We start from the raw sequence: 21,123 nt of genomic DNA on the forward strand, positions 1-21,123 counted from the left end.
GACGTCACATCAAAATGCGCAACTTTAAATAAATATAGACAACACATTCTACTTGGTTCTTTCGGTAAAGTCACGTATAAGGGACATAATCAAATATTAAAAGTAAAACAATACAATTCTCACGACGTTTCGATTGCAACACAAGCAATCATCATCAGGTGTGAAAACGACAGCAACGTGGTTGAGGTGGAAGGGTTTTATCTGCTGTGGTCTCCTCGACATGTTGCGACGTGAACGAAGCTATCCCATTCGGATGCCTTCTGTGACCACCTCTGCCAAATTCTGGCTGCAAGTGACACCTGTGGACAGTCATCTTGGGTGGCGTTAGTATCCGAGTGGGTCTGGACACTAACCATTGGGAATAAGTGATTGGAAGGCATTGGCGGAGCTGTTCAGAAAGGCTAGACTATTTTTAAGCAGCCCATGGGCTTATACCTGTCAACCCATACGATTTACCTGTATTCTTGTACAAGGAGTTTTCAGGTCCACACGGTGTACAGCCGTTTCAATGTGGGCACATTTTTTCGTCTGTTTGTGTTTCTCCCTTGTGATGGGACTTTGTAGGATGAACGTGGAGATGTATAAGGGCACGGGGTGACCAACAAGGTCTGAATTGGTCTGTGATAAGGTAGGCACTGATAAGGGGTTGACAGCTACGGAGGCTTATAATTTCCAGCACGCTGTTGCACCACAGGCACACGGTTACGACCTTTTGAGTGTGCTTCCAGTCAAAAGCTGGGCTATCTTGAGATATTGATGGGTTGATTTTTTTTGCCACCTATAACATTCAATGTCCAAGAATGAGGTGGCTTTACCACAGTTTTCTCTTGGAGGTTGGAAAGCCACTTGGTACGGTCGGGATGAGTGCTGGTTCTGAGTTGCTGAGGAGAAATTCCTTCCGCAGCCCTGCGATCCTCTAATGAAAAAATCATCTTGCAGTGCCACCCGTATTGCCTTAAGGCAAGAATGGCAGTCTAGTCTTCGACCCCCAGAATCAGGTCTGCAGATTTTCTCAGCATTTCCGTGGGACATTGGCAGAGGAGGAACACCTCGGCCCAAACAACATACGGTGGCTGCGCATCCTCGAATGTTGGAGGAAGTGCCTTCTTTGTCCACCTCTTCAGAAGAGGCACATGTAGCCCATTCTCTGCAGGCTGCCACAGGATGGGTCCTGCAGGATCAGAAGGATGCAACTGCACTGATTGTAACTACTACGTCCGGGCATGTATATGTGCATGATTGTTTGCATAGGTACGTATATATAATTCATTATCATCGTTTTTGGGTTTAGATCGCGTTATTTATAAATGTGTCATAACCCTCCAACACCCGACACGGCCAGTCAGTAAAAAAGTGTCACGTTGACAAAAGACAAATACACTGCTTTAGCCCACCGGTGTGTTGAAGCGTGAAACGTATATATAAGTTGAGCTAAAATTCCAAGTATTTTCTAAATTTGTAAAGGAAACGTTGCTAAGCAAATATTTTCCCTTGAAAATCGCCTTTACGAGTCCATGACTGATCCTTCGCCCAGGGTCTAAATCGCGAGTCCCATGCTGGGAAATCGCAGTAGTACTGGAAATAGCAGTGCATAAGCTGGCCCCTGTTAAGAATCTGGAATTTCCGCTGCTGAATTGCTTAATCACCAGAATCGTCAGCATTTTTATCACCTCTTATTTACAGATAGCTTCCCCATTGTGGTCTTGATCTGAATTTATTTTTATGGTAAATATATTATGGTCAGTGCTGCAAATGTCATACCACCTCTCCATTGCTTTTAGTTTTTCCTTCTGCCAGATTCTGCAGCTGTTGCAGAGTGGACACAATTGTAGAGCGACCGTGTCCTTCATGTAACGATGGTAATGATTATATTTAGTTATGCTGCATATAACTGGGGATTTTTGTGGGAACCACAAGACAAATTATTTTTTTTGTTTCAACTTCAGCCCAAATGTGCAAAAACAATAGCATGCAAAGCAATGCTGATTTTTTGTTAACCACATCTCCACACTGCGCAGGCACCTATCAGGCAGTCTCAGTTGAGTACCTTAATGGGGAATTGGGTTGTGCATTCAGAATTCGCTTGTGATTTTCAGTGGTTTCAGTGGAGGTTTTTTTTTACCTTTCTGTTACATTGTTAAAAAAAAACGCACATCATTCAAAGCAATATAAATGGCATTTCACAAGCTGTAAACGGACAAAATTTGCACTTCTGCGAATAACTGGGTATTGTTAAGAAAATGTGGATATATATACCGGGGAATCGTACTCCAATATTAGTCGGTAATTTTGAGGACACACTGCGGTGAAAGGTCTCGGTGCAATACCGTGGCTTGCCAGGAGAAAGTGGTCCAGACAAGATGTGGACTACACCTGTTGTGTATGTTTGGAATAGAGTGTTGCCCCCTTGCATGTGTGGGTTTCATCCGGTGCTCTGGTTTCCTCCCGACTTGTAAACATTAATTGGTAGATAACTTAATATACAGAGGGCCGCAGAGCTCGGGCAATATTTGGTGCCGGGCACGTGATTTGGCTGCCGTCCGGCTTGTTTGTGGTTCCTCGTGCCTCTTGAGTTGTCTATCTTCGAGGGTGGCCTAATTCTGTGCGATGTGATACACCTACATTTTGGAATGAACTGCTCGGCACACTGAAAGTTCAACTACTTCTGTTCTCTACACGGCATAAGATTGTTTATTCAAGACCATTGCTGCCACACTTGCAAATGCAAACTAATAATACAAACCATTACATTTAGATATTAACGTAATTAGGAAATTAGTTCTCACGTAACTTTGTACGTTTTCATTCACATTCTCTATGCTTGAGATTGTTTCTAAATGTTTAGTTGCGTTTGCAATTCTTCCTCCTGGATTTTACCATTTAATTCGTTTTTAAATGTGTTTTTTGCCAGTTGTATTTTATTTCTCAGTATGATACATCACGTGCAATCCCTTGCAATTTCTAGTATGGTGCCACCTTTATGGGCAAGCTCGACCTTGAAGAGCGCTCTCAATAAATGTTAAGGTAGATTTGTTAAGCTGTTTTATTCTTGGGCTACACAGTAACTCAACAGCTGCTTTTACAACTGCCAAACTCGGCTTGGCTAACAATTCACGCTGTGGTCTTTTTCTTTTCCGTGTTTTTCAGTCCACAACTTAATATCGGAATGCATTTTAACGTGACGTTCAGAAGCCTCTGTTGCAAGGTAAGATGTTACTCTGGTGTCCCACCCCTTAACGTTCAGTATCCCAACGGCAAGCCTGGTTTTTATTAGTTTATTACAATGATACCATGGTGCATCGATTTCCACACTGGACTTGCAGTTCACAAATCCCCCCACCTCTGTCCACTTGACCTGCCAATAAGCCACAGGCTATAGGCAGGTTTGCATGGGGTTTGTTAAAATGGGGTTACTCCCACCTCTCATTTTGCCGTTCTGTACCAGACGTTTGTTAAGGCACTCTTAAGGAAAAATACGAATGCAGTACAATTTCGCTTATCCGACCATCACATATCTACCAGGACCAATTATCCCCCCCCCTCCTCCTTCCACAGTGCACTGTTTCTGCACGCGTGTAACTGTCATTTTCTGTTGACGTTCACGTATCCAACCTTTTCACTTGTCCGCCTCGACCTCCGAGTGAGATATGCGACGACGTTTACTGCAGCTCGCGAGAGAAATGTCAAACGCGTGACCCGAGATTACGTCGCCTTGCGCGGTTGTGCTTTTTACGCAGTGTTGGCAGCGTTGGCTGCGCGCAAGCTCGCAGCATCGCATCTCCTTCAGGAACCAGTCATGGAGCATGACTCGCAAATATTCCTCAAAACCAGGTGCGTGGATTTCCGTTTTGCCGAACTGACACATTATGAGGTCACGCTCGTTACACGCAGAAAGTCCTTGCCACAGGCCACAAATGAACCTGCAATACCTTGCTGATCTCGTCAAGGAAAAACGAACCGTCACGCAACCGCCGGTCATCCTCGCAGCAGTAGCGGCTTTTGGTTATAACCATCGAAGAATGACGGTTACCGCACCGCGCGCTTTCGTGCTGACCGGAGGTGCGGGACAAGGACAAGAAACTAAACTCAAAAAGCAGGACAAGCGTCGGAACAGATGTAGATGGTTCAGAAAACATACACAAGTTGTAGGCGGCATATTGGCTGTTGTAAAAAAAAGCAAGTGGCCTTGGGCAGGACGGGCCAGTCGAAGGGCTCTTGGCTGGTGGTCGAGACTAACGACGGCGTGACAGCCGGTGTGCTGTACTCGTGACGAATTGGCCACGTTCTGTTTACGTGACAACCCTTGCTAGTTGGCCGTGTCAGGTGGTGGCGATTTTTAACGACACATTTATATATTTACGCGATCCAACCCAAAAAACCGACAGGTTGACCACGGAGGAGATGGAGCGGTGGGGATCAGATCTCTTGCTGGTGCCGGGTAGATTGTTACGTTGTAGAATTCTAACGGTCGATGGGGAGCCCTTTATCCAGCAGTGGATTGACCGTGGCGGATGGTGATCATGACCATGGTATTCGTTTGTAAGTGACGGTTTGGCGACGGCTTGGGGAAGCATTCATTAAGCAGTGGGTAAAATTGCGGTTGGTGATGCGTTGTCTCTCTGCGTCCTTGAGTCAATGTCAGTACGGGATTCGTCTGCACCTTCGAAGTCCTGTGCCGTGTGGTCTTCCTTGCCTAAGAATTCTGTTTCGTGTTCCAGGTGGCACCAATCCTCTCCGTCAGATTCCAAACCCGGACATCTCCAGGTAAATCAATACATTATAAAGTCTTCATCGCACAGAAAACATGCTTATTCTCAAAATGTTACCTTGTAATTTGACCCCCCCATATTATCCCGATTCTGCAATCGGCTTCGTGCCATGAGGCAGAGTGTATATTTGGATTTTACACGCATAAGATTACAGCTGTATACTATACAGCCGTGAAAACCTACACGGCAGTAAAGCCGTATCTTTTCCCAATAACTTTGCAGTTGCATTTAATTGTTTAAAAGTATTTGTACAGATCGTTCAAAATAAGTCTGCCACGTCCTCTCGTCATTTACAATCCGTATCGCTTATAATGCACAAGCTGTAAGTAACACGTGACAATTCAATTGTAAAAAAAGCTACGTAAATTAGCACGTCACATAATCGCCATGCCGTAATTTCCTCAAAAAATGTTTCAAAGCACCAATTTAATAGACAATGCACTTACATTATATATATTGATGGTTTTCGGCACAGTACGGGAGACATTCATTATTCTTTGCTACTACTGTGATAGTACGTTCTACGTTATGCCCCTTCAAGAAGAGCCGCGTGTTGACAACCTCTGAAACCTTCTGGAAATCTGTGAAAAATAACTTTGTAGCTCATCGGATTCCTCCAGTTTAAGTCAAGAATCTTGATTGTGATAGTGGTTGGCCACCGCTGCTCAAGCGGAAGTACTCGGGGGGTGGTGGGGGGGTGGTGGTGGTGGGCAGGTGGTGGTGGTGGGGTGGTGGTGGTGGTGGGGGGGAAGGTGGTGATGGGGTGGTGGTGGTGGTGGGGTGGTGGTGATGGTGGGGGGGTGGTGGTGGTGGGGTGAGGGGATGACGGACACTTGTGTTGCGCCCAAAACATCGTGATTTATTTTATTTTATACCTACGTGACTTTACCGAAAGAATCAAAGAGTATGACCCCTAAGTTTTGAGGGTGCCTCTTACATTCCGGATGCATCTTATAACCCTCGAACCCTTGACAATGTTTTATTTATGCACGAATTTAAGACCTACCCTCGGTCAAATAACCTGTAGACGACACCCATCGCGCTTATAAGGGACATCGGACTTGGACGGTTTCTAAGTGTAGAGGTGATACGCGCTGGGATTAAGGATCGTATGCACAGTGCGTGATGATTGGCTGTGTAGGTGGTGACGCGCGCTGACGGTGGAGGATCAGGGGTCAGCGCGGGGTCGTGGGTTACGGGGTACCGATTGGCTGTGGGCGGTGACGCGCTGAGAGAGAGTGCGTCGTGATTGGGTCATTAAGGAACGACGCTCACGTCGACGCCGCATCAGCTCCGTCCCTCGTGAGCAGGGGCTATAAAAGGGGATGCACACAGGCGTAAGAGCAGGGTGTAACCAGCGAAGAAGGAAGACGGGGATGAAGACCTAGAGCCCTGCGGTACCTAGCCCCGCTGTCCTAAGGGGACCGGGACTCTGTGTAACCCAGAGGCGAGTGTAGTGGGTGTAGCCATAGGTCTACACGAGCCGAATGTACTATGTGTAGCCAGAGGCATAGGGCTTACACGAGTCGAGTGTATTGTGTAGCCAGAGGCATAGGGCTTACACGAGTCGAGTGTATTGTGTAGCCAGAGGCATAGGGCTTACACGAGTCGAGTATATTGTGTGTAGCCAGAGGCATAGGGTCTACACGAGTCAAGTGTATCGGGTGTAGCCAGAGGCCTAGAGCTTACACGAGATTAGTGGAGTGTGTCGGAGGAAGAAGAGAGACCACACGTTGTATTGTGAGACCTAAAGGATTTAATAAAAGTGTGTTACCCGTCAAGAAGTTCCTGCCGTCAATTCCCATACTTCAACTGGCGTCAGAAGTGAAACGGTCCTCCAAGCATGGATACAAGGAGGAACCGTCGGACCCACGGGATTGACCACGAGGACAACCTCGACGACGCGGGCCAGCGGGCATCAGGGGGTGAGGAAGAGGAGCTGCCCACGGGGCAGGATCCACCGACGGCGCCGGTCGAGCGACGGGGGACTGACACCGTGCTTCGCGAGGCACACTCCCGTCTGGCGGAGCTGCTGCTCGCCGCCGCGTCCATCTTGGCGGAGATCAGCTCGTCGGGAGGAGCGGGGACGGCGGCCGACGTGCTACAGGATCGCCCTGCAGATTCCCGCCAAAACGATTTGGCGATTCCCGCCATTTCATCCGCTCCAACTTTTGGCGGGAACGGCCATCACCACGTGGCAGCGGTTCTCCATGCGCGGCCGCTGACGTCACCAACGCGCGCGGCGGACCGCCATCACACACCCGCCACTGGGGCCGCCATCTTACACACCGACGGGGGGGCAGAGAGGAAGCACGAGGAGGAGGACGACTTTATCTTTCAGCAGCGCCTTCCCACGTTGTCAGCATTCAAGGCGGAAGGCGGGGATTGGAGCCAATTTCAGCGCAGATTTTTGGCGCATCAAGAGATGTCCGCCTGGTCCGACGCTACGGCACTGCGGGCACTGCCTGCCATGCTGGACGACAACGCGCTCGCGGCCTTCACGTCCGCACGCAGGTCGGACCGCTCCACGCTCAAGGATGCGCTGGCTCTCATGGCCAAAGTCTACGGTCCTCCCTCGGCGTGCCGCCATCATTTCTACGCAAGACGGAAGGCGGACACGGAGACCGTGCTCGCCTACCGCACGGCGTTGCTCGCTCTCGCTGACGCCGCGTTCCCTCGTATGGACGAGGAGGGCCAAGATGCGATGGTTTTGGAGCAGCTGCTCAAGTTGGCGCAGGACCTGGGGGTCCCCATCAACACGGCCGACGACACCGATATTTCTTCATTACGGGTCGCCACGAGCATGCAAGCGCACGAGGTCCTTCAACGAAAGCAGGGGGTCGTCTGCAACGCTGCCGTGGCCTCAACTCCGGGTCCGGTTGACACCGTGCCCCAAGTCGTCAGCCCACGAGAGGACGCGTTCATCGCGGGACGAGCGGGGGATTGGAGGTCGGGGGGTCGTTCGCCTCTGCGAGCGGCCCGCAAGCTGGAGCAACCGAGATCTCCGACTACTGTCATCACCTGCTATAACTGCGGCCTTCGTGGCCACGTGGCCTCCGGTTGCCGCGCCCCACGTCAGCGCGCCATGGGACCTCGGCTGGACGACGACCAAGGCCCCAAGTCATCACTGCAAACCCCGGCGAGTCGCGGCACCTCACATGCTTGGCCCGCATACTCGACACGTATGGGTCGTCGCGTTGCGACGAGGGAGAGCCGAGTAGAGTTCGGGGATTCGGTTCGGAGAGGGGGGTTCGGCCGGGACCGGGGAGACATTAAATGGTCGGAATTGGGGCACAGAATAGTGGCTGCCTCAGCGGGTTCATCCGTCGTTACCGGATCGATTGATGGGGTCGAGGTCAGGGTGTTAGTGGACACGGGGGCATCGGCGACTATTTTTTCGGATCTCATTTATAATATTCTCCCGGTACAATGTCGTCCGCTTCTTCCGGTGGATGTGCCATTTTACGCCGCAAACGGGGGATCGTTGGGCATTATCGGTCAGATTAGGGCGTCCATTTGCATTGGTGATATCAAATTGTCGGGACCCGTTTTCGTTTCATCTTCCCTGGCGGTTCCTTGCCTATTGGGCACTGATTTTTTGGCGAAAATGCCCATCAAAATTCTCATTGATCAGCGTTGCATTGAACTACCATCGGGTCGCCGTATTTCATTTTTGACGAGCCCTAATGTAATTCGGACGGCGTGCGCTACCATTCAGGCGTTAGCAACACAGACCGTGCACGTGCCCCCGGGTTCACAAATGTTGATTCCCCTCCGGTTACGGAAGCCATGGGGGAAGGAGGCCTCGGAACAGGCCATGCTTTTGGGTCCTTCTAATAGGGCTGTTGGAGGTCTCGATTTATCGGTGGCTCACACTTTGGTTGGGGCAGACAGGGATCCGTTTGTCATGGTTTTAAACGCTGGGGCGCGGCCGGCCGTCATTCAGCAGGGCACCGTGCTGGCTCACGCGGCACGGGTCCCTGCGGAGGAGAGGCTGGTTGCGCAGGCTGATCCGAGCCCCACGAATAGCGTACCATCAAAGGAGGACCTAGATTGGATTGATATGCTGTGCGCGGACTCTGACGATTTGTCAGCGCTACAGTTGGGTGCGTTGCGCGGGTTGCTGATTGAATTTTCGGATGTCTTCAGTAAACATAAGTATGATATCGGATGCACGGACCTGCTACGCCACCACATTGAAACGGGCGATGCGGCACCGGTCAGGCAAAATCCCTTCCGACTGAGTCCTGCTGAGAAGGAACATGTTCAGTCGGCAGTTAACGATATGCTGGAAGCCGACATTATTTCACCTTCTTCCAGTCCTTGGGGAGCACCTATTGTGCTCGTTAAAAAGCAGGACGGGTCCCTGCGATTTTGCGTCGATTTCCGCCGCCTGAATAAGATCTCGGTGGCCGACGCGTATCCGCTCCCCAGGATGGACGAGTCTCTCGACGCATTGTCCGGTGCGCGATACTTTTCGACTCTTGATTTATTGTCCGGATTTTGGCAGTTGCCACTCGACGAGGAGTCTAAGCCTAAGACTGCATTCCGGACTCCAGGGGGCCTGTTTCAATTTAACCGGTTACCCATGGGACTTCACTCCTCTCCTGCGACGTTTCAGCGTCTTATGGAATTGGTTTTGTCGGGCTTGCAGTGGGAGACGTGCCTCATTTACCTTGACGATGTCATTGTTTTCGGTAAAACGTTCGAAGAACACCTCCAGCGATTGAGAGGGGTGTTCTTGCGAATGCGATCGGCTAAATTAAAGTTTAAACCGGCCAAATGCCATCTTTTTCGTAAATCCGTGAGGTACTTGGGTCACATTGTCGACTCTTCGGGGATTTCTACCGATCCTGCGAAGACAAACTGTGTCAGTTCGTGGCCGACGCCCACGTCAGTGTCAGACGTGCGCAGTTTCATCGGTTTTGCTTCGTATTATCGCCGATTCGTTGAGCACTTCGCCACCATTGCAAAGCCCTTGCACGCTCTAACGGCAAAAGGAGTGAAGTTCCGGTGGGGACCGGAGGAGGAGGCTGCATTCTGCTCCCTCCGGGACGCCTTGGTAAGGGCCCCACCCTTGTGCTATCCAGACTTTGAGAGTCCCTTCTTGCTAGACACGGATGCTAGCAACACGGGCATTGGGGGAGTGCTGTCCCAAGTCGTTGGAGGGGTCGAACGGGTGGTCGCCTATGGTAGCAGGGTGTTGTCGCCGGCAGAGCAGCGCTACTGCGTCACCCGTCGTGAACTACTTGCCATTGTTTTTTTTGTACAACAATTCAGGCCATATCTCTATGGTCGTCATTTCACGGTCCGGACGGACCATGCGGCGCTCCAGTATTCATTACGGGTTGCCCAGCCCTCGGGCCAATTGTCGCGGTGGTTGGAAGTCCTCCAGGACTATCAGTTCACGACTACGTACCGTAAAGGGTTGCGACACACGAATGCCGATGCCCTGTCGCGGTTGTTGCCTTGTCACAAATGTGCGTGCTTATCGGGATCGGCGCGCTGTAAACCTCCGGTTACGGAAGGTAGGGAGGCGTTGGTTGCGACCGCGAGCACACCAATTGGGGATGGTCCCGCTACCCCAGGGGGTCAGGACTCGCTGCTCTCACTGTCGTTGATTGAGTGGGGCCGTCTCCAAATGGCGGACAGCTCCCTGCTGGCATTGCGCCGAAAGACGGAGGGTTCCGAAGGTAGCCACGACCGAACTGGCTCCTACGAGCTTAAGCAGGGCCTGTTGATGAGATGGGACAGTTTGTCCCGGCGGCATGCGATTGTGGTGCCTTCTGCTGTGAGGGGGAAGGTTGTCTTGGCCGCACACGAACGCCTCTTGCATTTGGGAGTTAACAAAACGCTTGCCCTGCTTCAGCGTGACTATTATTGGCCGGGAATGGGGGGTGACGTGGTGAATATTCTGAAGGGTTGTGTTGAGTGCGCCAGACGGAAACCACCGCCCGTGGCAGCTAATCCACCGCTGCAATCTATTCAGGTCTCGCGCACTAACGAGCTCGTTGCACTCGATATTCTGGGGCCCTTTCCGGTCACGCCTAGGGGTAATAAGTACCTGTTGGTGGGGGTCGAATATTTTACCCGGTGGCCTATGGCGTGGCCACTCGCCAACCAGTCGGCGGCGGCGGTGACGGACGCCTTTGTCCAGGGCTACGTCCTGGACAAGGGGGCTCCCGAACGCTTGCTGACTGACCAAGGGAAAAATTTTTCGAGTAAATTACTGCAGGAGGTGTGCGACCTGTTGGGTACCAAAAAGGTGCGTACCTCCCCGTACCACCCGCAGACGGACGGGATGGTGGAGAGGCTTAACAGGACATTGACCTCTATGCTGTGCCAGCAGGTGTGTGAGTCGCATGTTGATTGGGACCTGCAGGTCCCTGGGGTCCTTGCCGCGTATAGAATGGCCCCCCATGCAGCTACGGGGTTTTCCCCGTTTTTTCTAATGTACGGTCGGGAAGCCGACCCGCCCATGGAAACGCAGCTGGGTCTGCCCGCACCACGAACTAATTCTAAATTGGCAGAGCATATTAAATTTAATATTCATAAACTGACAGAGGCAAGGGAGGCCGCACGGCTTAATTCGCGGGCTCGCCAAATTGCGAACGAGCGGTTGCGGGCACGGAAGGTGTCCGTGCACAATTGGGAACCAGGTGACAAGGCCTGGCTGCATTGCCCTCAGGCACCTTTGGCCACGTCGCCTAAATTGTTGAAGCCGTGGCGGGGACCCGTGGAGGTCGTGCGGGTGGCACGCCCCCAGTGCGTTCAGATAAAATGGGGGAAACGCCGTTGGTACGTCCACCCCTCCCGACTGAAACCGTTCTCGCCTCCGTATGGCCTCCCCTTGTGTCGTGAGGGCCGAGCATGTGACGTGACCGACGACCCTGAGGGGGAATTGTCCTTGCCTGCTCCTCACATGTCTCCGCCTGATCCGCTCCCAGGTGTCTCGGAACTGACTGCTGCCGACCACCGGCGGCCGGATCTTCACGGCGGGGCCGGTCCTTCCAGGCCCGACCCGTGCCGTCTAGAGCTGCCGGAGACACCGGACGGTCGCCAACGTCCCGTTCCATACGACGGACCGGCCAGACGGACTCGCGCTAGGTCGCGCTACTTTGTGTAACCTACCACGTGCGGAGTCGAGGCAGCCGGAGCGCCTCGGCACTGCATGGGTCACAGTGACACTTGGCGCGTTTGTTTTACGGTGTTCGCTTTTATTGTGTTGTTCGTCGGGCTGTATATTGCTTCATATTTAAGGTTGTGTTATGTTGTTGTTGTTGTGTTACGGGGCACACTGGGATGTGGAGTTCTTTATTACTGCGTTGCGTTATGTTGTGTTGTAGGTTAACAGCCGGGCCGGCTGCAAGCTATGTGGGAGGGGGTGATGTAGAGGTGATACGCGCTGGGATTAAGGATCGTATGCACAGTGCGTGATGATTGGCTGTGTAGGTGGTGACGCGCGCTGACGGTGGAGGATCAGGGGTCAGCGCGGGGTCGTGGGTTACGGGGTACCGATTGGCTGTGGGCGGTGACGCGCTGAGAGAGAGTGCGTCGTGATTGGGTCATTAAGGAACGACGCTCACGTCGACGCCGCATCAGCTCCGTCCCTCGTGAGCAGGGGCTATAAAAGGGGATGCACACAGGCGTAAGAGCAGGGTGTAACCAGCGAAGAAGGAAGACGGGGATGAAGACCTAGAGCCCTGCGGTACCTAGCCCCGCTGTCCTAAGGGGACCGGGACTCTGTGTAACCCAGAGGCGAGTGTAGTGGGTGTAGCCATAGGTCTACACGAGCCGAATGTACTATGTGTAGCCAGAGGCATAGGGCTTACACGAGTCGAGTGTATTGTGTAGCCAGAGGCATAGGGCTTACACGAGTCGAGTGTATTGTGTAGCCAGAGGCATAGGGCTTACACGAGTCGAGTATATTGTGTGTAGCCAGAGGCATAGGGTCTACACGAGTCAAGTGTATCGGGTGTAGCCAGAGGCCTAGAGCTTACACGAGATTAGTGGAGTGTGTCGGAGGAAGAAGAGAGACCACACGTTGTATTGTGAGACCTAAAGGATTTAATAAAAGTGTGTTACCCGTCAAGAAGTTCCTGCCGTCAATTCCCATACTTCACAAGTATACAGCCTTTATTTGCATTGCCTATATAAAGTGGAGGTATTATTTTCAACCCCCCCCCCTCTTCATGGTCAAAAATTTTCCAGTACTTCATGCAAATAAGTGCCCTCGTGATATTTCCTTAACATTGCATCACTCACTCTACGCCGGATTATTCATTTATTTTGACAAAGGTGGCGGTTACGAAATTTGTCAGTTTGCTGACATCTCCGTGAGGAGTTTTTTTTTAGTGTAATCCCCCTTGTATGGATCAGGAGATCTCAGTTTCTTACCAAGTGCAGTCTGCAACGCTTATCAACACCGTCTCTTTGTCGTCTCTGTTTACGTGCTCTGAAGAAGGGACATTGCCCGGAACATCGTTTCATACATGTAAAAATGCATTTTAAAGCCACAGTGTTATTGACAAATGTGTGGAGTTATTACAATTTGTTGGATCGTCATTTAATTAACTCTCCCCTAATGCGATGGCTGGAACTGCTTCTCTTTGGTGAGGCGTGTGATGTTAGCTGGTATTGATGATGTTACTACTCGTAACTGCTTTTCCAGGTTTGCTCCTAGATTTATTGAATTTCGACTCCTGCCTTGGCAGGACCAGACCAAATGATTTCGCGGGACTTATACGGCCCGCAGGCCAGACGTTCCCCACCCCTAATTTAACGCCTGCAACCTGAGTGGTGAGGCTTTAAACGAGCGTTCCGTTGAGCTCTACGCCAGTTAAGATGAACAACAAATTGCGCGGAATAAAGCCTGATCTCGCCACGTTTTCGAAACTAAGCAGGCTTGAGCTTGGACATTCCTTGGATGGATAACCACCACCGTGCACAGACAGGTCCGGCGATGGGGCTTGCGGGGGCCACGTGGTGGTGGGTGGTGCAGCACAATCCAATGCCCTGCAGTGGTCATCCAGGTGAAGTACAGTCAAATAACTACCACGACCCACGTGGCATGGGGAGGCCCTCATCCAGCAGTGGATTGACAAAAAGGCTGTGCGTGTGCACTGTTTAGTGTCAATATGTTTGCACGATTGGCAGCGTAATTTCAACGGACTGTTTGATGCTAAGTCTGCTCAAGCTTTGGTGTGGTCCTAACTTTTTGGAAAAAACGTCGTACGCTTACACTCGGTAGTTTTCATGTTAGAGAGTTGACGGGTGTCATTGAGTTAGGCCATTTGTCTTCATCATGCATTCACAGCCTTTGTCTTTTCACTGCTGCATCATGGCCTCCCCATACCGTACCGGTCATGGTGGGTTTTGGCCATACTTCACCACCCTTGTCAGTGCCGGTCGGCGAAAGGGTGTCCCAGGATTGCTTTAGATGTCAATCGTCACTAATGTTGGCCGTGGCCGAGAATCAAACTTGGGTTGCTGGGTTCCCAGTATGTGACGGCATTCAAGGAACCGTAGTCAAGTTCATGAATGTATCAGATAAGGTTTGAACCAAGTAAGGTTCAACCTGTCTCTGCACCGAAAATGGATGAAATGCAGTGGTGTGCATATTTTGTTCATGCAGCTGCGTGTTTCTGTGTTGACGCTACGATCCCGGGAACTCGGTTTGGGTGTCCGGACTTGAAGCACAGTATTCAGTGGCAGATGTTATCCGAACCTGGCTCTTTGTTGGTGTGGTTGTTTACGGGTGTAGGACCCGTACAAATATCACTCGCCGCTGATGTTATCCAGAGCCAGGGAAACGGGACACACTGCATGTGTGTGTTTGTTGGTGCGCGTACTGGGTGAGGAGCGGTCGTATCGCGGTTAGCGCACCGCGCTACGAACCCAGCGACCCAAGTTCCAGTCCCGTTCACGCACGACCAACATTGGCGTCCACCATCTGAACCGGCCCTGGGACTCCCCAAGGTCGACTCGGCCTTAGACGAGTACCTGGTGTGGTATGTGAATGTGGCAAGACACGGGCGGCCAGGCATAGTGCTGACTATGCTAAGAATTCGGTATAATTGGACTTTGCTTCAGCGGTCTCAAGCCTCAAGAGGTAGAGATGTACTTCCTTGAGCACGTTAGGAATAAGGTTGCTGCGATATATTACTTTTCACGATACGATGTTGATTTTCACGACATGATCGCATTATCACAATATTAGTTTCCCATTGTTTTTTTTTATTTGCATTTCACATTTTTATTGTGTGGTGATCGCCACGCCATCCCCTAAGGGCAGCAGCAGTGGTGAGATATTAACTACCTCGCCTGGTATGCAGGAGATTGTGGGTTTGATGCTGACTCTGACGTTTGTATATTTAGAGTTTGCGTTTTCTCGCCGTGGCCGCGTGGATTTTTCTCTGGGTCCTCCTGTTCCCCCCCCCCCCCCACATTTTTAAACGTGCGTTTTGAGTATTTGGCTGCTATAAATTTCTACACGATGATAAGCCACTTCATATTCTTGGTGCTTTCGGTAAAGTCACTTAGAAGGGAAATAATAAAATAAGAAAAATAAAACATAAACACAAGCAATCATCATCAGGTGTGAAAACTATGATGATTGCTTGTGTTGCAATCGAAACGTCGTGAGAATTTGTATTATGTTTTATTTTTACTATTTTATTATTTCCCTTCTACGTGACTTTACCGAAAGAATCAAGAACATGAATCCATGCACTCACGAAAGCTTTAAATCGAAATATAAGCCACTTCGTTTGGGCTATCATGTGTGATAGCCAGGTCTCTTCTGAAAAATAGCTATGAAGCTCAATGGGGCTTTATGTGGCAAAATAAAAATGAGAAAAGGTTTTCCCATTTTTTCTGGCAACAAAACAGGTGGTAAGATGTTAAAACACCAAACTGTAACCCTTTTACAAGGAACCATGTGTGCATTAACCACAATACTTGTGGTCAGAATGCAAACAAAAAACATACTCTGATAATGTATGCATTTTTCGATTTGAAGCTTTCGTGACTGCAGGGATTCATCTTCTTGGTTTTTTCAGTAACCAAGAAGATGAATATATGCATTGTCTTTGAAACTGATGTGCCCACACCAGAGACAGATTTCTTTCGAGCCTAGTCTCAAACGGTGTTAGACCAGAGGACGCTAAAAATAGTTTCAGTTTTTAGACGTTTCGCGCGCCATGCCGGTCCCTCCCGCTTCAAGTGACCCCGTTGTTGTTTGCTGCAGGATACGAAACATCGGCATCATGGCCCACATCGACGCGGGAAAGACCACGACGACGGAACGCATGCTGTACTACGCTGGCTACACGCGCGTGCTTGGCGGTACTCGCACAGATAACACTGTCAACTCTCCGCTTTGTCCCGTGGCCGTTTTGTATTCATAAAATAAGTAATATAAAAAAAAACACGCTTTAATCAAATGCACCCTAGTAGCAATGGAAGAACTCCACGACTCCAGGAAGTGGCCCCGAAGCTTGCCACAACGTAAGGGACCGTGGCCAATTACAGCCAACGTCAGTTGAGCGTGGACAATTAGAGACAAGACGAAACATAATATATAAATAAAATAAATTGGTGATTTTTAATTTATTTTATTTTATACCTACGTGACTTTACCGAAAGAACCAAAGAGTATGGATCCCTGCAGTCACGAAAACTTCAAATCTAGATAACATATGAAAAATAATGTTTTAAAATATGTTTTTTTTTATGATAGACTATAGTATTGTCATCAGTATGACATAAGTATACCAATTTTGTAGTCGATACCACATTGGGAAATGGGTAAAATTGAGTTGGAAGATTTGAGGATACAACAACAACAACAGACAGAGTGAGTTAATAAAAAGCGTGTAATAAAATGAAGCACGTTGCCTGGCTCTTAAGATAACCCTGGTAATCTTTGGTCCCTGTTTATCATTCTATCCTATCAGCCAGTCATGGTTAATGATTTAATGCTGATGACTCACCTCATCTGCCAGCTTGAGATTGTGCTTGGTTGACCGCTGTCTTATTTTCCCGAAGGGTCTATGTCTTGTTGAGTCTGCGCGTAGTTTTAACTTGCCGGCAGGGTAGGTCAAATCTAACAGGTGACATCTGGTATGCCGAGTCCAGTGTTCTAAACATTACACAAATACCTATACCTCGTTACGCCACGCCAGTCAATACCGTGCATGTAAGTCGATGTGTTGAAACCAAACTTCCTATCAATGACAAGTGAATGTGTGGTCTTGATACTCACACTTAGCACCATGGTGGCTAGGAGATGTTAACTACCTTGCCTGGTCTACAGGAGGTCGTGGGTTCACTCCCGACCCTGACGCCTGCTGCTGTATATTTTGAGTCTGCATGTCTCTCTGCGTGTTCTCTCTCCCCCATGGTGGCATGGATTTTTCTCTGGGTCCTCCAGTTTTTCCCCTCGATATTTGTAAACATGCGTTGAAGAGTATTTGGCCGCTATACATTTCCACACATGATAAGCCACTTCGTACGAAGTAGCGTTTGTGATCGCCAGTTCACCTTCTGAAAAAGAAGCTTAATAGCTCAGTGGGCTTTACCTGGTTAAAATTAGAAATAGCGTAGTTTTCTTTTTAGTGTGAGAACGGCAAACGTGCCGACACCCGTGGATCAACCTCCGTGGTATTTTGTTATTGTCTGCAACTGCGAAAATGAAAAAAAAATGCCGTCGGCAATGCACGGCAATCATGAGGGAGGGTGGGGCTGGAGGCAAAAAATCACCAAGCGGTGGCCACGGCTGGCGACCACCACGGAACCAAAGCACGACCACGGGTCTGTGGCAAGACGAAACGAAGGGGCCTGCATGGCCTGGAGGTGGGCGGCAGTCCGTAGCCATCGTCCTCGTCGAATTATTTCCGCCGCCCCCCCCCCTCCTCCTCTTTCCCACGCCCCCCCCCCCTTCGCCAACGCCGAGCGAAATAAAACACTTGGTTGATACATTACAACAACAAAAAACGTCAACGCTGCTCCCGCATTGGGATCCTTAGACAAATTCCTCTCTCATTGAGCCTTTGGCTCTAGGCAGGAAGCCAGAGGCAGAAGCAGAGAATATTTAGTTATACCGGAGGAATCCGATGAGCTTTCAAGCTTTTTTTCACAGGTGTCCAGTCGGGGAAGGTCAGAACGTTACATCAACAAACAATACAAAAACACGATAGGAGTACAAAGTATAGGAAAAGTAATAAAATCACTTATCAAGTAAAACCCAATGAACTGTTATCTTCTTTTTCGGAAGTGACTTCGCCACAAATGATAGCTCAACAAAGCCAAATAATCTAATCTAAATGCATGTTTGATTTGAAGCTTTCGTGACTGCAGGAATCTATATTCTTTGGTTCTTTCGGTAAAGTCACGTAGGTATAAAATAAAATAAATCACGACGTTTCGGGCGCAACGCAAGCATCCGTCATCAGGTGCTAATTTCTCACATTAACATCACTAGCCCCGGCCACTTCTTTATAACCCTTGAGCTACACCCATTTCAAACCTTTTAAAACAGTCTGCCTCAGCAGCAGACCATGCTTTCCCACCTGATGACGGACGCTTGTGTTGTGCCCGAAACGTCGTGATTTATTTGATTTTAATCTAAATGCATGTTTCATACAGCAGAAGAATGACAGGGTGCTGTGAAGTCTTAATTATTGTCACGTCATAATGATGACCAATAACCATTATTTATTCAACTTATGGTAGCCCATACCTGGGGAAGCCTTACGTCTAACAAAAAAGACAAAGATCCCCCGTGTAGCCTGAACAGACTGTAGGGGCAAGTGCCCTTAGCGAGCGCCTGTAAAGGCCGGCACGGCACACGAGGGGCTGGGTGGCCAACACCATGCCCGGCCGCCTTTGTCTCCCCAGTGGCGATGTGTACACATCGCACCGGGTACTCATTTGAGGCTGAGTCGACCTAGGGGAGGCCCAGGACCGGTTCAGATAATCGTCACTGTTTTGGCCGTGAGCGGGAATCGAACCCGGGTCCCCAGGTTCATAGCGCAGCGTAGCGCTAACCGCTCCCCTACATCTAACACACAGACACACACGTTGAATACCGCACTCACATTCACTCACAGGTAGAACCCTTTGCTGCACTGCCACCCCCTGGTCATCGTTGTTCATGAGACGTCAACGTAACGGTCGGCTCAAATCAACTTTGGGCAGCGCCCATTGGCACCGGCGGCCGCTGAGCTAGTGGTGAAAATTCCACATTTCTATGGCGGGGCCTTTCTCTCAATAGGACAACAACAGCAACAGCAATGCTGTCCCACAGGCACACTCCCATGGGGATTGTTTCTACGGTAAGGTCTCAGAATACGCGGGGGCTAGGTTCCGTGTACTCCGGCATAAGCGCTAATTCGCGTATGTTGGGGTTCGCCTATACGAGTGTAGATATACAATGTATGTAAATGTACGTAAATGTTTAATAGTTGTACAGTACTGTACAGTAAATGATTCGCGAATCATCGATAGCATCCAGGTCAGATAGAACGCTAGATTATTATTCACACTATATATTATCAAAAGTGTATTAGAAAACTAGATTTGGCTCCTCGCTCTACACGATGCGCGAATCAAAGTTTTTAAAAGTTTTGTTTGTTCTGCGCATTCGTCTTCGCTGCTGCGCTTGGACGACGCGACGACAGAACGATCCGCGGCAGGCGGGTCACGGCGTTTATGTGCGCAGTGGGACGGAGTCGCCAAAAAGAAATAAATAAGTCTAGATTCTGACCTCCGTTTATTCGGGACCCCGGGGTCCTCGCCATAAGGTTCAGATGTTCAGTGGGTGTTTCTCGGACGTCCAGTACTGGTGCGGTGGTGGGTACACATCAACATTTGCCTTGTGAAAGGGGGGGAAACTGTCATGGCGATTGCCCCCAAGCTACTTACGCCGTAGTGGGGGGAGTGAAAAATGTAGCGCGGCCGGACCTTTAAATTTTTTAGCGGCAGGCTGGGTTGCTGGTCTGCGCCCTCCCCGCTGCAGTCGACCTTTGGCGTAAATGCTCCGCCGAGCCCACGAAAGCGATGGCGAAAATGCCGACGGATGCGTTTCCCCCTGTTGACTTTTGAATTCCGCTCCGGGCGAGCAGACGTTGACGACGGCGACACGGTGACGGACTTCATGGCGCAGGAGCGGGAGAGAGGCATCACCATCCAGTCGGCCGCCGTGTCCTTCCACTGGAGCGGCCACCGCATCAACCTCGTCGACACCCCCGGTGAGACTGTGCCGTCGAATTTTTGCAGCGTGTTCCACAAAATTCCGCGGCACGTGCCGCCGTGGGTGTTGCTGTCCCGCCCGGGTGTTCGCCGAGCTGCATTGGCTTCCGGTTGATGAACGAATACGTCGTGAGGTGGAACTTATTACACACGCAAAGTGCTTGCCGCAAACGAACCACGGTACCTTGCTGATCTCGTCAAGGAGCATAAACCATCACGTGAACTCCGGTCATCCTCGCAGCGGCGGCTTTTGGCTCGCCATCGAACAAAGACGGTCGCTGCATCGCGCGCTTTCAGATGCGCTTCTGCGGCCGTCTGGAACGCTCTTCGTTGCGATATTATGAAGCCACTGGAGCTATGCACTTTTCATTCTAGATTGAAAACTAAATTTTTTAGAACTGCTTTTTGTGTTTAGTTTGTTGTCCTTCGCTCGCACCTCCCAATTAGCACGGTTGACTACGTTCTGTGCTAAAGAAGGTCAACATACATACTTACTCGAGGACACAGCATGCTTTGATGGGGATTCCAAAACTCGGTGCTTAGCCCATCGATTTTCTCAGTAAACCAGTCCCGGTACCTTACGAACATTGTCTTGCCGCCAAACAGTAAGAGTTAGGTGTCTGTGTTGTGTTGTTTGCAGGGCATGTGGACTTCACGGTGGAGGTTGAACGATGCCTGCGCGTGCTGGACGGTGCCGTGGCCGTGTTTGATGCCTCTGCTGGCGTTGAGGTGTGCGTTTGTGTTTATTTGCGTGCGTGAGTGTGCGTGTGTAACAGCGGTAGGAGGGGAGCGATAGTGTAGCGGTTAGCGCGCTGCGCTATGAACCTGGTGACCCGGGTTCGATTCCCGCTCACGGCCAACACCAGTGACGATTATCTGAACCAGTCCTGGGCCTCCCCTAGGTCGACTCAGCCTGAAATGAGTACCTGGTGCGGTGTGTAAACATTGCCACTGGGGAGACAAAGGCGGTCGGGCGTGGTGCTGGCCACCCACCCCCTCGTGTACCGTTGCGGCCTTCATAGGTGCTCGCTAACAGCACTTGCCCCTACAGTCTGTTAAGGCTATACGGGGGATCTTTGTCTTTGTTAGAGTGACGCTCACA

At 50.2% G+C, this 21,123-nt stretch overlaps 1 protein-coding gene across 5 annotated transcripts in view; it reads left to right on the forward strand.

Moving 5' to 3' along the window:
• GFM2 (GTP dependent ribosome recycling factor mitochondrial 2) overlaps nucleotides 1–21,123 on the forward strand; it is a 42,383-nt gene that overhangs the window by 3,075 nt on the left and 18,185 nt on the right. For 2 of the 5 annotated variants that reach the window (XM_061570975.1, XM_061570974.1), the window contains exons 2-7: nucleotides 3,148–3,205; nucleotides 3,738–3,831; nucleotides 4,719–4,764; nucleotides 16,018–16,115; nucleotides 19,895–20,020; nucleotides 20,662–20,750. In XM_061570975.1, the coding sequence (XP_061426959.1) occupies nucleotides 3,167–3,205; nucleotides 3,738–3,831; nucleotides 4,719–4,764; nucleotides 16,018–16,115; nucleotides 19,895–20,020; nucleotides 20,662–20,750 (492 nt within the window). In that variant the 5' untranslated portion in view covers nucleotides 3,148–3,166. Of the gene's footprint in view, nucleotides 1–564; nucleotides 629–1,147; nucleotides 1,205–1,781; nucleotides 1,860–3,147; nucleotides 3,206–3,737; nucleotides 3,832–4,718; nucleotides 4,765–16,017; nucleotides 16,116–19,894; nucleotides 20,021–20,661; nucleotides 20,751–21,123 lie in introns of those variants that run through there. The other 3 variants (XM_061570977.1, XM_061570976.1, XM_061570978.1) reach the window with 3 other exon arrangements.

The sequence above is a fragment of the Lethenteron reissneri genome, chromosome 46 (genome assembly GCF_015708825.2).
Source record: "Lethenteron reissneri isolate LAM-NWPU_2019-01 chromosome 46, ASM1570882v1, whole genome shotgun sequence".
Classification (NCBI taxonomy): domain Eukaryota; kingdom Metazoa; phylum Chordata; class Hyperoartia; order Petromyzontiformes; family Petromyzontidae; genus Lethenteron; species Lethenteron reissneri.